This window comes from Oncorhynchus kisutch, linkage group LG22, assembly GCF_002021735.2.
Source record: "Oncorhynchus kisutch isolate 150728-3 linkage group LG22, Okis_V2, whole genome shotgun sequence".
Classification (NCBI taxonomy): Eukaryota; Metazoa; Chordata; class Actinopteri; order Salmoniformes; family Salmonidae; genus Oncorhynchus; species Oncorhynchus kisutch.
The window spans coordinates 47333924-47351267 of NC_034195.2; the positions used below are offsets into that span (position 1 = coordinate 47333924).

The following is a 17344-nucleotide window of genomic DNA, read 5'->3' on the forward strand; positions in this document are numbered from 1 at the left end:
AAGGACCTGTAAGGAAGCATTTCACTGTTAGTCTACACCTGTTGTTTACTAAGCATGTGACAAATCAAATGTGATTTGATTTGATTTTACTTGTGACTTGAGTTTGTTTGTCTCCGTTTGTCTCCTTGAACTGCGTATGTGATGGCAAATCTGATTATTCAATTGGCATTTAATTGTAAGAATGTTGGCCAAATCTTAAGCCTATAATGTCTTGTGCTTCATTCACATTTGGATTACATTTTTGGGAGGAAATCTCCCTTATTTTTCAGCTTGAAGTCATGCGAGTTCAACAACAACTCAAATACTCAGGTAGAGGTTTACCTGGTCAGGTAAAGAAAAGCTCTGGCTTAGCATTTGATGTGATCTCACATAGTAACTAGTGTCAAGCTGTAAACAAGCGAGATTCTCTCCAAACAGGACAACCTTAAAGTCATAGCATATGATGATTAGGCTACCATCTGATTGTTATCATTATGCATAACTAAAAGTGTTATTGCAAGTAGTTGATCCTATCACAACAACAGTTGAGGTATCAAAGCCAAATGTGAGGGTTGTAGTATGTCTTGTAGGTTGCACCATGTCTACTACAGATTAAGATATATGTTTACATCTAAAAACCACAGGCACTGCTCATATTTGCTTGCAGTGCACCTTTTTACATTTTACCTGGAGTGGAGTACCTAGCTATTAAGTGGATTGGTTAGGCTATCATTGTTAGTTGCGTTATTTGTAGAACAGAGAATAATTCCCGCCTACACAATCAAAGTGAAGTAGGATGTCTCTTGCATATGGATTAAAACCCAGATGGCCTGCGTAAATATATTGGCAAAATGTAATTATTGAGTTGGGCTTGTTTGGTACCTTAATTAAATTTGTTCTACACCATTAGAAATAGGACTGAGACGTCAACCGCGCATGGACTGCCTCAGACATAGATGTTCATGCATACCTCTGCCTGAAAACTTTCTGCGCGACTCGAGGAAGGAGGGCTCGTGCGCTTGTGCAATTGGTTGACAAGAGCGCAGTGCGCTGACTGTCCTCCGAACAACGAGAGGCTGACTGCTTAGTCGTTATGGATTTAAATTACCTGTAAACAGTATCAGCAGGTTTGACAGGACATCCTTACACTATTTCATCAATTGCAGGTAAAAAAATAAAGTGGCTGATACATATCTCTATTATGTTGTTCAGTGGACGTGTCTGTGGTTCGGTGGGGATGTTGAAACAATGACTAGCCTTTTCACAGTAAACTATTATTTTGTATGTTTAAATGAATATTTCAAAATGATACATGCCATCTCAATTCCTCTCGCAGGACAATAACACCCTTTAATATGCATGCTTAATAACGATGTAAAACATTACACGAGATGTGTATCTCTTTCTCGAAGGTTTTGTGAATAAATATACGTTTTAAATTAGTATTCTGATATAAAATGCTGTGAACTAGTTCTTCACGTTGTTTCTTGCTTCTTTAACTGAAACTGTAAAGAGAGCATGTTTACATGCTGCAGTGATGTAGACTGGTTGGACTCGGCAAGGTGAGAGGCAATTCAAACAGAGAGAGCTGCTGATAAGGTTATAGTTTTGAGTCTGAGCGAGCAAGTTTTGTTGTACTGTACAGACATGAAACTAGGCTAGACAAATTGTTAAAGTGAATTTAAGTTTGCAGGCAGCTCGGTGGCAATTATAATTCTGTATTTCATATTACAGTACACCTACTGTAATATAAATACGATATCGAAGCAAGTACTTATGTAATGACACACAGTACAATACCGTTAAATTGACTATTATACTGTAATTACAAGGTATTGGTGCAAGCAGGTTGGCTGCTAGGTAAAGTGTTTACTCATTACAGCATATTAATGAATAGTTGGTGTTTTATATCACTTGCACGTCTAGAGGCCATAAGAAAGGCTTCCAAACTGGCAGCGATTACAGGGAAATGCAGACAAAAAGGACATGGCAAGATGCTCAACCAATTAAGGTTTAAGACTTGTAGCCTTGTCCCTATACACTTTACATTGACGGGGACATAGGAAAATAATTGGTACAGCCTTCTCACTCACAGGTGTAACAAATAAAGCATCTTACGAGGCACACCTAAAAAAAATGGTAATAAGCCAGAAACAACAATAACATGCACACATTAGGGGTCAAAAGGTTTTTGGTGTTCCAAAGATAGGTACTGTATTCTATGGGATGGAATTACAGTCCCATTTGAGAGACAGGATTCTTTCCCTGGCCTCACCATTTCCCCACAATGCACCATAAATGACAGTATTCTGCAGTAAAACGTTTCAGAGTATTTTACTGTTATTAATACTCCCAAATTACCGTATAATATACAGTTTTCCGTTACAGTGCAACTGTACAAAATGTGAGTATATTATTTGATAGACAAACATTAAGCTATCCGTTGACAGTTTAAAATAGGGAGCTACAAAGGTCAGTCCTAAATTATACTGACTGACTCCGAGCGCATTGTTTCTGTCCGAAGCTATGCCTGATAGCAGAGTGACCACAACGTCCAGTTTACCTTTCCTATTGTCGGATATGATTTTGTGATGATAGCCGAGCTTGAGGAGGGGAACCCATTCTGATTCTAGGGTGTCATGTATACTAATCCAGGACCGAGTGAAGAGTTTTCCCTGTGGTGGAACCCTCGCCTGTCTTTGTCAGTCAGGTCTGTGTGCACTTTGCAAGGCTGTCAGAAGGTAATTTTGTCAATGCTGCATGCGTTGTGTGTTCGGTCTATCGAGTTGTTATTGTAGGCCGAGGCTATCCACCATGTAAGTGTGAGACTTGTGTAACTTGTAATTGATAAATGTATTGGGTTTATCTCATGACATTGTGAACTGTTGTTTGATAGCATTTTGGTTTGCAATTTGGTTTGGTTTGCACTAATTATTATTGTTAATGCATGCGTTTCCAAACATGTTTGGCCCACGACCCCATTTTGATATCTGAAAATTCTTGCGATGCCCACCATGTGAAAATAATGATGTAATTAACTTTTTTATTTGGGGCTATGGCAGTCAATTGAAAAATATTCTAACAGTATTTATGATTGTCTTCTCAACTCCCCACCACATACTTTTAATGTGGGGTTATGAACGTCAATTGCTAATTAGTTTGACATAATGTGTCTTATCTCACCACCACTAATGAGATGGGTGTGCTTGATGCATGTCGAGAGTCTGAGGTTCTCTAACGTGGTCGACAGTGCGCACTTTATCTCTGCTGTCTCATCCAACCTGTATCGATATTTGGTTTTAATACAGAAGAGAGCACTGATGGTTCTTTAAAGACAACTGGGAACTCGGAAAAATCATGACGTCCGTGATGTTCAGTTCGGAAAGTCGGAAGCTCTAGAAAGAGGCCCAATTTCCTGAGTTTGGAATTCCGAGTTGGTTGACCGTAAAAAATATATATTAAAAAAAGAGTTCCCAGTGGTCTTGAACGCACTGAAGTCGGAGATTTCCGAGTTCCCAGTTGTTTTGAACGCGGCAATTAATGCTCAGAGGGTGACGTTTTATTATTCCAGTTGAGTCAGGAACCAAAGCCCCTCGTAGTGACCAGTGAATGCATTCTGTCACATGACGGCTCGCTCAGCTGTTCGATTTCACTTACAGGCATGTCGATTGAACCAGGGGCACAGTCAAACGGATTGGGAAGTCGTTCCCAATGTGCTCTTCCAAGTCTTGAAGGTTATCAGTCATCACTCGTATGGGACACTTACAGATGCTGTTTTCTGTTAGAAACATGTATTTTTTCATCACACAGAAAGTCAACCAAGTCTAATTTTTACATCCATTGTGAATGACAGCAGTTCCTCTCTCAATGTGAAACATCTTTCCAACACTCCTCGATAATCACCAATCCTCCGTGTGAAATAGAACACTGTCATGCTCTAATCCCGTCTTCACATAGTTTCCCGAACAGGCGGGCGCGCAGTGGATGTGGTTTTATGTAGTTTACAATCAAAGTTACCTGCTGCAGCATATCTCTGACTTCTGTGTTCAGCTCTTTTGAGGACATTTGCATCCCCCGACATGTATAGAGAACAAAATTCAATGCATGGGCATCTCTGTCCTCACATTAATGTCAATTTGTAGAGCATAAACTGGGGAGTTTTTGAATCGTTCAGCAGTTAAGAGTTTCGTTTTGATTGCTAGCAATAGCATAAATGATTCGTTTAACAGTGTTATCTGACAAAGCTATTGATCTGTGTTTCTGTGCCTCTGCCTCCCCACACATTATTTTCACCATATCAATTGCGTCCGGTAATATCAAAGTCTCTGCAATAGTCTGTGTGGTTTCAAGGCGTAGCGGACCGAACCATTCACGGTGGGGATGATTCAAGTGTAATGGTCAAGTGCAGACTTTTTCCATGATCTAAGGGGCTCTGGTTGAATTGTATATTTTAGATTGAAATCATTTGAATTTAGAATTTTAAGGTTAACCATATTATAATGATTTTGATACAACGACTATATTATAATATATATATATATATTTTTGTATGTATATTTATATTTCTTCCAGATTTTGGTAATTATCCGACAACCCCATTTTCATATAAGACGACCCCACATGGGGTTGTGACCCTTGGTTTGGGAACGCTGTCTTAATGTAACTGTCCATAGAAAAGCTCAATTTTAAAAGTTAATATTCTGTTAACTCATACCTAAATAATGTTGCTGACTCATCCTACTGTATACCCGTATTTGTGGATAAAGCATAAATTGGCAAAAAAAACTACATTTTAAAACACCAAAAAGTTGTACCTTAAACATACAGTTTCCACAATTCTTGCTATTTCCTCATAGGCGATGATGTCATACTCCTGCAGAGGATGAGCTGGCAAATCATCAATTTACTCACATTAATATGTTGTTGGGGCACGCCCACACCATTCCAACACAGAAAAAAACTGCTTTTTAAAACTTAATTAAAAAATGTGTAAAGGAAAACTATTTCACCCATATTGTAAGTAATTATAGGTCATATTTCATAGAAATATTGAAACACTGGACAGTTACTTTAATAATCACTGTGCAGTTCGGCTAATAATGTATTTGCTCACACATTAGACATGTTGTAAAGCTCAAGGGCCCCCTGAAATCTGAAGAGTCATTAGGTCTGGATCCTACATGCATGTGCTGTTAATGTGCATTTGAAACAATTTGATATGGTTACACTGTGTAAATTCAGTCAGATTCCTTAAGTCAATATCTGCTATGGAATTACTAGGTGTTTATGCACATCACAAACTACTTTACCTGTAGGGCCCCTGAAATCTGCAATGTCATTTGTTCTGGGTTCCTAGAAGGACTCACTGCTACACCACTCTTCCCATCTCAGCCCTGGGGGCCATCATGTGGTAGATGCTTTTTGGGATGTATAAAGTCAACACAGTGTCAACACATTGGGGTCACATTCACTTGCAAGGTTGTCCTATGACCTATATGCAGTCCCATCGAGTCAATTAATCAAATGTATTATACCCTTTTTCCATCAGCAGTTGTCACAAAGTGCTTTTACAAGTAACCTAGACCCCAAATATTGTGCTTCCTAGAAGGAAGAAACCTAGAGAGGAACCAGGCTCAGAATCACTTTATTCACCAAGTACATTTTCACATACCTGGAATTATACTTGGTGAATAAGTGCTGCCAGCAATAGTCAATGTACAGACAGAATAAAGACACAAGGTCAACATACAGCATATACTATATAAATACAGAAAACGTAAAACTCTGAAGTAAAGCTGATTTACAGTGATGATGTCCAATTTACAGAGGGGAAATATTGATACATGAAGAGGAAGGGATGCTGCCATGACAAATACAGCATATACAGGTACAGTGGTGTCCATAGTGTAAATGCAGTATAGTGCCGTTATTAGAATAAACGAGAGTTGATGGCAAAGTGCAGAGATAGGACAAGGTTCAGTGATAGGACAAGGTTCAGTGATAGGACAAGGTACAGTGATAGGACAAGGTTCAGTGATAGGACAAGGTTCAGTGATAGGACAAGGTTCAGTGATAGGACAAGGTTCAGTGATAGGACAAGGTTCAGTGATAGGACAAGGTACAGTGATAGGACAAGGTTCAGTGATAGGACAAGGTTCAGTTATAGGACAAGGTTCAGTGATAGGACAAGGTTCAGTTATAGGACAAGGTTCAGTGATAGGACAAGGTACAGTGATAGGACAAGGTTCAGTGATAGGACAAGGTTCAGTGATAGGACAAGTTGCAGAGATAGGACAAGGTTATGTGATAGGACAAGGTGCAGAGATAGGACCAGGTTCAGTGATAGGACATGTTGCAGAGATAGGACAAGGTTCAGTGACAGGACATGTTGTAGAGATAGGACAAGGTTCAGTGACAGGACAAGGTGCAGTGATAGGACAAGGTGCAGTGATAGGACAAGGTGCAGTGATAGGACAAAGTTCAGTGATAGGACAAGGTGCAGTGCTAGGACAAGGTGCAGTGATAGGACCAGGTTCAGTGATAGGACAAGTTGCAAAGATAGGACAATGTTCAGTGATAGGACAAGTTGCAGAGATAGGACAAGTTGCAGAGATAGGACAATGTTCAGTGATAGGACAAGGTGCAGAGATAGGACATGGTTCAGTGATAGGACGAGGTTCCGTGTCAGGACAAGTTGCAGAGATAGGACAAGGTTCAGTGATAGGACAAGGTTCAGTGACAGGACAAGTTGCAAAGATAGGACAAGGTTCAGTGACAGGACAAGTTGCAAAGATAGGACAAGGTTCAGTGATAGGACAATGTGCAGTGATAGAACACGGTGCAGAGATAGGACAAGGTGCAGTGATAGGACAAGGTTCAGTGATAGGACAAGGTGCAGAGATAGGACATGGTTCAGTGATAGGACAAGGTTCAGTGTCAGGACAAGTTGCAGAGATAGGACAAGGTTCAGTGATAGGACAAGGTTCAGTGACAGGACACGTTGCAAAGATAGGACAAGGTTCAGTGATAGGACAATGTGCAGTGATAGGACACGGTGCAGAGATAGGACAAGGTGCAGTGATAGGACAATGTTCAGTGATAGGACAAGGTGCAGAGATAGAACAAGGTGTGGAGATAGGACAAGGTACAGACAGAATAAAGACACAGGTGTAGTGATAGGACAAGGTGCAGTGATAAGACAAGTGACAGGGCAAGGTCTAGAGATAGGACAAGGTGCAGTGACAGGACAAGGTGCAGTGATAGGACAGTGTAGAGATAGGACAAGGTGCAGTGACAGGACAAGGTGCAGTGATAGGACAGTGTAGAGATAGGACAAGGTGCAGTGATCGGACAAGGTGTAGTGATAGGACAAGGTGCAGTGATCAGACAAGGTGCAGTGATCAGACAAGGTGCAGTGATCGGACAAGGTGCAGAGATCAGACAAGGTGCAGAGATAGGACAAGGTGCAGTGATCGGACAAGGTGCAGAGATCAGACAAGGTGCAGAGATAGGACACGGTGCAGAGACAGGACAAGGTGCAGTGATAGGACAAGGTGCAGTGATAGGACAATGTGCAGTGATAGGACAAGGAGCAGTGATATGACAAGGTGTTGTGTGGTGCTCTATCAGATTCTGACTGTACTGGATAGAGGTTAACAGTACACTATATCTGACCATCACACATATTTGATGACCCTAAGGGCCACTGAAACATCATCTCTAGTCCGATGTAACTGTTCCTATATCGCCTCCCCTTGTCTTATAGAGACTTATGTATCCAGTAGCTAGTCAATCACTATGAGTAGGACTGAGTTTGTTGTGGGATTACAATTTGGGTTGTGGGAGGAAAGACCTGACTCCGTCCACAAAGAGTGTTGTGGTCTGTTGACTTTGCAAGGTAGTTCTAATTGGAGTCCCATCGGGTCTGGTCTGGAAGATCTAACAGTGCACCTCTTTTGAGTGTAATACTGATTTCTGCTGAATAAGCATGTTTTGGGTTGAAATCGTTTTTTTAACCTTATTTTATTTATTTCCATCCTTTTTTCTCTCCCTCTGACTAAGTTAGTGTCCAACTTTTTCAAAACAGGTAAAACAAGAAAACTGGTGTGGTTTTAGGACTGTGTGAGTTTTAGAACTTTACTTTAGAGTTGAGTAGATTCAGAGTTCAGGAAGCACAGAATGGATGAGAATGAGACCAGGCACAACAACAAAAGAAATAGTAAGAATTAATGATGACAATGAATTTACTAATTTTAATACTAAAAATATTTGTCAATGTAGTCTATTGTCTATGTAAAATCATATTTAATATTTTATAGATAACCTATAACATAATTACATTGTCAAAACAACACCAAAATGGACTATATTTAGGCATGTGTGTGTGTGTATGTGTGTATTTTTGTGGACCCATTATATTTATCATTTTTTTCTCCTTTATACTGATTTATAAATTCAATATTACATGTATTTTATTTTCATTAGGTGATTGAACATTTATCGTAAATTTACGCTACTTTGGTTTCTCTTATATGCAACAGTTTAGTGGTGTCCTGTATACAGTACATACCCCAACCAGAAGCCATGGATTACAGGCAACGTCTGCACTGAGCTAAAGGCTAGAGCTGCCGCTTTCAAGGAGCGGAACTCTAACCCAGAAGCTTGTAAAAAAATCCTGCTATGCCCTCCGATGAACCATCAAACAGGCAAAGCTTACAGGACTAAGATCTAAGATCGACTAAGATTGAATCGTACTACACCATCTCTGATGTTCGTCGGATGTGGCAGAGTTTCTAAACCATTACAGACTACAAAGGGAAGCAAAGCCGAGAGCTGCCCAGTGACACGAGCCTACCAGACGAGCTAAACTACTTCCATGCTCGCTTCGAGGCAAATAACACTGAAACATGCATGAGAGCATCAGCTGTTCCGGAAGACTGTGTGAACACGCTCTCCACAGCCGATGTGAGTAAGACCTTTAAACAGGTCAACATTCACAAGGCCACAGGGTCAGACGGATTACCAGGACGTGTACTGCGAGCTTGCGCTGACCAACTGGCAAGTGTCTTTACTGACAATTTCAACCTCTGCCTGTCCGCGTCTGTAATACTAACATGGTTCAAGCAGACCACAATAGTGTCTGTGCCCAAGAACACTAAGGTAACCTGCCTAAATTACTACCGACCCGTAAGCACTCACGTCCGTAGCCATGAAGTGCTTTGAAAGGCTGGTCATGGCTCACATCAACACCATTATCCCAGAAACCCTGGACCCACTCCAATTTGCCGACCGCTCCAACAGATCCACAGATGATGCAATCTCTATTACACTCCACACTGCCCTTTCCCACCTGGTAAAAATGAACACCTATGTGAGAATGCAATTAATTGACTACAGCACAGCGTTCAACACCATATTGCCCTCAAAGCTCATCAATATGATAAGGACCCTGGGACTAAACACCTCCCTCTGCAACTGGATCCCAGACTTCCTGACGGGCCACCCCCAAGTGGTAAGGGTAGGTAACAGCACATCTGCCAAGCTGATCCTTAACACAGGGGCCCCTCAGGGGTGAGTGCTCAGTCAGCTCCTGTACTCCCTGTTCACTCAGGACTGCACGGCCAGGCACAACTCCAACACCATCATTAAGTTTGCCGATGACACAACAATGGTAGGCCTGATCACCGACAACGATGAGACAGCCTATATGGAGGAGGTCAGAGACCTGGCCGTGTGGTGCCAGGACAACAAGCTCTCCCTCAACGGGATCAAGACAAAGGAGATGACTACAGGAAAAGGAGGACCGAGCACGCACGAAAAAAAAACCATTCCACCCTCAGGGGACTGAAAAGATTTGGCATGGGTCCTCAGATCCTGAAAAGGTTCTACAGCTGCATCATCGAGTGTCACGCCCTGATCTGTTTCACCTGTCCTTGTGCTTGTCTCCACCCCCTACAGGTGTCACCCATCTTCCCTATCATCCCGTGTATTTATACCTGTGTTCTCTGTCTGTTTGCTGCCAGTTCATCTTGTTCGTTCAAGCTAGCCAGCATTTTTCCTGTCAGCTCCTATCGTTTCCCAGCCTCTCTTTCCTTGTCCTCCTGGTTTTCAACCTTTGCCTGTCCTGATCCTGTACCCGCCGGATCTCTCTGCCTGACCCTGAGCCTGCCTGCCGTCCTGTACCTTTGCTCCACCTCTGGATTACTGAACCCTGCCTGTCCCTGACCCAGAGTCCGCCTGCCGTCCTGTACCTTTGCTCCACCTCTGGATTACTGAACTCTGCCTGTCCCTGACCCAGAGTCCGCCTGCCGTCCTGTACCTTTGCCTTACCCTGGATTATTGACCCCCTGCCTGTCCCTGACCCAGAGTCCGCCTGCCGTCCTGTACCTTTGCCTACCCTGGATTTTCGACCCCTGCCTGCCCTGACCTGTCTTTGCCTGCCCCTGTGCTACAATAAACACTGTTACTTCGACAGTCTGCATTTGAGTCTTACCTTGATTCCTGATATCGAGAGAATCCTGACTGGTTGCATCACTGCCTGGTATGTCAACTGCTTGGCCTCCGACTCCAAGGCACAGAGGATAGTGCGAACGGCCCAGTACATCACAGGGGCCAAGCTTCTTGCCATCCAGGACCTCTATACCAGGCGGTGTCAGAGGAAGGCCCTAAATATTGTCAAAGGCCCTAAATATTGCCACCCTAGTCATAGACTGTTCTCTCTGCTCTCGCATGGTAAGCGGTACCGGAGCGCCAAGTCTAGGTCCAAGAGACAGCTTCTACCCCCAAGCCTTAAGACTCCTGAACACCTAATCTCCTGAACACCTAATCAAATGGCTACCCAGACTTATTTGTATTGCCCCCCCCCCCACCACCTTCATGTACATTTTAGCTCATCTAACTGGTGCTCCTGCCATTGACTCTGTACCGGTACCCCCATGTATATAGTCTCTTTATTGTTATTTTAATAACTTGTATTTTTTTTAACTGCATTGTTGGTTAGGGGCTCGTAAGTAAACCTTTCACTGTAAGGTCTACACCTGTTGTATTCGGCGCATGTGACTAATACAATTAGATTTGATATATCTACAGAGGATACTACAAAACTGTCTATAGGTCAACATATACACAGGTACCACTAAACTGTCTATAGGTCAGTATATCAACACAGGATACTACAAAACTGTCTATAGGTCAATATATATACAGTATGTACGGTCACTGTGGGGACGACGTCATCGATGCACTTATTGATGAAGCCAATGACCGATGTGGTGTACTCCAATGCCATCTGAGGAATCCCGGAACATATTCAGTCTGTGCAAGCAAAACAGTCCTGTAGCTTAGCATCTGCTTCATCTGACCACTTTTTATTGATCTCGTCACTGGTGCTTCCTGCTTTAATTTTTGCTTGTAAGCAGGAATCAGGAGGATAGAATTATGGTCAGACTTGCCAAATGGAGGATGAGGGAGAGCTTTGTATACTTCTCTGTGTGTGGAGTAAAGGTGGTCCAGAGTTTGTTTCCTCTGGTTGCACATTTAACATGCTTATAGAAATTTGGTTTAGCGGATTTATAGTTTCCCTGCATTAGTCTCCGGCTACTAGGAGCGCCGCCTCTGGTTGAGTGTTTTCTTGTTTGCTTATGGTGAAATACAGCTCATTCAATGCTGTCTTAGTGCCAGCCTTTTACTGTGGTGGTACGTAAACAGCTACGAAAAATACAGATGAAAACTCTCTAGGTAGATAGTGTGGTCTACAGCTTATCATGAGATACTCTACCTCAGGCAAGCAATAGCTCAAGACTTCCGTAGATATCGTGCACCAGCTGTTATTTACAAAAATACATAGTCTGCCGCCCTTTGTCTTCCAAGACGCCGCTGTTCTATCCTGCCGATGCAGCGTATAACCAGCCAGCTGTCTGTTGATAGTGTCGTAGTTCAGCCACGACTCCGTGAAGCATAAGATATTACAGTTTTGAATATCCCGTTGGTAGTTTAATCTTCCGCATAGGTCATCTATTTTATTGTCCAAAGATTGCACATTTTCTTGCAGAATGTAAGGAAGTGGGGGGTTATTCGATTGCCTACAAATTCTCAGAAGGAGGCCCCCTTTTTCTCCGCCTCATCTTCACGCAAATCATGTAGATCTGGGCCTGCTCCCGAGAAAGCATCGGGCTTGTCAGACTCGTTAGATGAAAAAAAGGATTCTGCCAGTCTGTGGTGAGTAATCGCAGTCCTTAAGTCCAGAAGTTATTTTCAGTCATAAGAAACAGTAGCTGCAACATTATGTACAAAATAAGTAAAAACTAAGTTACAAACAATGAAAATAAATGAGCAAAAAAGCACAATCGGTTGGGGTCAGGTAAAATGTCTTCCTTCTTCTCCAGCGCCATTTTAGTTTATATTGATATATTGACCTATAGACAGTTTTGTAGTATCCTGTGTAGATATATTGACGGGCAACTTGATATTAATTGAAGTGTAGTGTGTCCAAATTGTGTCCAAATTCCACAGACACCATTCTAATATTAGAACAAGAGGAAGTCCATTTTTTTCTTTTTTCTTCTCCACTTCACTTATCTTCTTTTTTTTTACCAATGATTCCCACGGAGACTCCTAATACTTGGGTCTGCTTATTTAAACTGACAAACACACAACTGGATGGACGCCCGATGTTTTAAAGCTAACAGGGAATTCAAGTTGCACAGAAGTGAGCCCAGAGTCAGAGATAGTCAGGGACTAGATGGAGACCAGCTGGACAGTAGCTTATGTTAGTGAAGATGCACGCACATTTTTCCTTTGAGTGGAGGACAAGCACCATCCGGGTTAGGTTCAACAGAGTCCAAGGAGCAATTCACATGCAGTATGTCTAAAAAATAAACAGCGCTCAGTTGCAAACTCTCAGATGTCATCTCCCTCAGACCCAGGCATGCCTGGGCAGCTAACAGGAAGATTAAGAGTGATGATTTCACAGATATAAATATTGCTTTTAGAAGCTTTAGTTGGATGGCCATGGAAAACAAAAGCAACACTTTTAAACATTCTGTTATTAGATGTGGATTACACAAGTGTAAAGGGGGATCAAAGACCTTTCTTGAAGATGAAGATGGTTTTCCAAAATGTGTTCATTTATATTACTTTGCCAGTATATCATTATTTGATATTCATGCACATTAATTTACAAAATTATTTATGTGATATGTTGAATAAAGGTATTCTCTGACTCCCTCACACAGTAATAAATTAGGTGACCCTTAATAAAATCATCAAGATGTAAATTTCTGTGATTGTAAATTGTAAATATTAATTATTTAATATTGTCATATACAGTGGTTTGCGAAGTATTAACCCCTGTGGCATTTTTCATATTTTGTAGCCTTACAAGCTGGAATTAAAATAGATCATTTAGAGGGATTGTATAGGTTGATTAACACAACATGCCTACCACTTTGAAGATGCAAAATATGTTTTATTGTGAAACAAACAAGAAATCAGACAAAAAACAGAACTTGAGCGTGCATAACTTTTCACCCCCACCAAAGTCGATACTTTGTAGAGCCACCTTTTGCAGCAATTACAGCTGCAAGTCTCTTGGGGTATGTCTCTATAAGTTTGGCACATCTAGGCAACTGAAACAACTCCTTGAAGTTGGATGTGTTCCGCTGGTATACAGCAATCATTAAGTCATACCACAGATTCTCAATTGGATTGTGGTCTGGGCTTTGACTAGGCCACTCCAAGACATTGAAATGTTTCCCCTTAAACCACTCAAGTGTTTCTTTAGCAGTATGCTTAGTGTCATTGTCCTGCTGGAAGGTGAACCTCCGTCCCAGTCTCAAATCTCTGGAAGACTGAAACAGGTTTCCCTCAAGAAATTCCCTGTATTTAGCACCATCCATCATTCCTTCAATTCTGAACAGTTTCAAAGTCCCTGCAGATGAAAAACACTGCTTCACTGTGTTCTCAGGGTGATGAGAGTTGTTGGGTTTGCACCAGACATAGCATTATCCTTGATGGCCAAAAAGCTGACCAGAGTACCTTCTTCCATGTATTTGGGGCGTCCCCCACATGCCTTTAAGCAATGGCTTTTTTCTGTCCACTCTTCCGTAAAGCCCAGCTCTGTGTAGTGTACGGATTAAAGTGGTCCTATGGACAGATACTCCAATCTCCGCTGTGGAGCTTTGCAGCTACTTCAGGGTTATCTTTTGTCTCTTTGTTGCCTCTCTGATTAATGCCCTCCTTGCCTGGTCTGTGAGTTTTGGTGGGCGGCCCTCTCTTGGCAGGTTTATTGTTGTACCATATTCTTTCCATTTATTTAATAATGGATTTAATGATGCTCTGTGGGACGTACAAAGTTTCTGATATTTTTTTATAACCCAAACCTGATCTATACTTCTCCACATTTTTGTCCCTGACCTGTTTGTAGAGTTCCTTGGTCTTCATGGTTGTCCCTTGCTTGGTGGTGCCTGTTTCTTTTTGTTGTTGCAGACTCTGGGGCCTATCAGAACAGGTGTATATATACTGAGACCATGTGACAGATCATGTGACACTTAGATTGCACACAAGTGGACTTTATTTAACTCATGATGTGACTTCTGAAGGTAATTGGTTGCACCAGATCTTATTTAGGGGCTTCGTACCAAAATATCTGGAGAATACAATTAGGTCCCCAGATGTTCTGGTGAAATAAACGGGGTCCCCGCTGAAATAGTTTGAATACCATTGGTTTACCACAGTCAAGGCAAGTTTAAGATATACAATATATAAAAGATATGCACCGGAAACATTTAATGGACACATACTCTATATTATATGTGCCTATATATTTGAACTCATATAGGCCTATTTCATAGCCTACGGAATAGCTTTTTCATCATCTACGGTACTTTTTAACCAACCCAGAATGGATGTGTTGAGACTTGAGAGGTGTACCTTACTGTTTGTCTCCCCAGGTAGAGCCCACCTGACCCACGACTCAGATCCATCAGAAGACCCTCTCAAAGAGCCTGGTCAGCAGTCTGGAGAAGCCATGGAGAGGAATGAGAGGTCCACCCCCGTCCCTGGCAAAGAGAAAGAGGTGGATATCATCAATATCAAGGGCATCGAGGATATAGGCTATGTTCAGCCGGATTCCATAGTAAGTCGGTCACCTTTAGTTTTCAGCAACTGACAATTCATAGTCCATAGCACATATCAAACTGTAGCAACATGCAAAGCATGTGATTTTTGGAATGAACGTAGCAGCACAGTTAAACCAGTGTTGACAGTGGTAAATACCCTCGGTGGTCCTCTGTAGTTGGTAGAGCATGGTGCTGGCAGTGACAACGTCAGCATAGTAAAAAATGTATGCATGGTTGGACTTCTGAGTGGCGCATTGCAGTCTTGCGGTGTCACTATAGCCTGGGGTTCGATCCCAGGCTGTGTCATTACCTGCTGGGACTGGGAGTACCATAGGGCGGTGCACAATTGGCCCAGCTTCGTCTGGGTTAGGGAAGGGTTTCGCCAGTGGGGTTGTACTTGGCTCATCGTGCTCTAGCGTCTCCTTGTGGCGGCCTGGGTACCTGCAGGCTGACTTGAGTCGTCAGTTGAACGGTGTTTCCTCCGACACATTGGTGGAGCTGGCTTCCGTGTTAAGCCAGTGAGTGTTAAGACGAGCGATTTGGCGGGTCATGTTTCGGAGGATGAATGACTCAAACTTTGCAGTTGCAGCGATGAGACAAGATCATAATCATGAAATTGGGGGAGAAAAAGGGGGTAAAAATTGCACGCAACTGACAACTGTAAGTTGTTTTGGATAAAAGCATCTGCTAAATGGTATACAGTTGAAGTTGGAAGTTTACCTTAGCCAAATACATTTAAACTCAGTTTTTCACAATTCCTGACATTTAATCCTAGTAGAAATTCCCTGACAGTTAGGATCACCACTTTATTTTAAGAATGTGAAATGTCAGAATAATAGTAGAAATAATGATTCATTTCAGCTTTTATTTATTTCATCACATTCCCAGTGGGTCAGAAGTTTACATACACTCAATTAGTATTTGGTAGCATTGCCTTTAAATTGTTTAACCTGGGTCAAACGTTTCGGGTAGCCTTCCACAAGCTTCCACAATAAGTTGGGTGAATTTTGGCCAATTCCTCCTGACAGAGCTGGTGTAACTGAGTCAGGTTTGTAGGCTTCCTTGCTTGCACACACTTTTTCAGTTCTACCCACACATTTTCTATAGGATTGAGGTCAGGGCTTTGTGATGGCCACTCCAACACCTTGACTTTGCTGTCCTTAAACCATTTTGCCACAACTTTGGAAGTATGCTTGGGGTCATTGTCCATTTGGAAGACCCATTTCTGTCCAATATTTAACTTTCTGACAGATTTTTTTTATATTTTGTCTTGAGATGTTGCTTATATATCCACATAATTTTCCTTTCCTCATGATGCCATCTATTTTGTGAAGTGCACCAGTCCATCCTGCAGCAAAGCACCCCCACAACATGATGCTGCCACCCCCGTGCTTCACGATTGGGATGGTGTTCTTCGGCTTGCAAGCCTCCCCTTTTTTTCCTCCAAACATAACGATGGTCATTATGGCCAAACAGTTTTATTTTTGTTTCATCAGACCAGAGAACATTTCTCCAAAAAGTACGATCTTTGTCCCCATGTCCAGTTGCAAACCGTATTCTGGCTTTTTTATGGCGGGTTTGGAGCAGTGGCTTCTTCCTTGCTGAGCGGCCTTTCAGGTTATGTCCATATAGGACCTGTTTTACTGTGGATATAGATACTTTTGTACCTGTTTCCTCCAGCATCTTCACAAGGTCCTTTGCTGTTGTTCTGGGATTGATTTGCACTTTTCGCACCAAAGTACGTTCATCTCTAGGAGACAGAACATGTCTCCTTCCTGAGTGATATGACGGCTGCGTGGTCCCATGGTGTATATACATGCGTACTATTGCTTGTATAGATGAACGTGGTACCTTCAGGCATTTGGGAAATTGCTCCCAAGGATGAACAAGACTTGTTGAGGTCTACAATTTATTTTCTGAGGTCTTGGCTGATTTTGTTTGATTTTCCCATGATATCAAGCAAAGAGGCACTGAGTTTGAAGGTAGGCCTTGAAATACATCCGCAGGTACACCTCCAATTGATTCAAATGATGTTAATTAGCCTTCTAAAGCCATGACATAATTTTCTGTAATTCTCCAAGCTGTTTAAAGGCACAGTCAACTTATGTAAACTACTGACCCACTGGAATTGTGATGAAGTGAATTATAAGTGAAATAATCTGTCTTTAAACAATTGTTGGAAAAATTACTTGTGTCATGCACGAAGTAGATGTCCTAACCGACTTGCCAAAACTATAGTTTGTTAACAA

General features: G+C 42.0%; 1 protein-coding gene across 1 annotated transcript in view; it reads left to right on the forward strand.

The window, feature by feature from the left end:
* Positions 1–984: 984 nt before the first annotated feature.
* LOC109867036 (anoctamin-1-like) overlaps positions 985–17344 on the forward strand; it is a 105006-nt gene continuing 88646 nt past the window's right edge. Inside the window, exons 1-2 of the mRNA XM_031801864.1 lie at positions 985–1145; positions 14928–15112. Of these exons, the coding sequence (XP_031657724.1) occupies positions 15005–15112 (108 nt within the window). The 5' untranslated portion in view covers positions 985–1145; positions 14928–15004. The remainder of the gene's footprint in view (positions 1146–14927; positions 15113–17344) is intronic.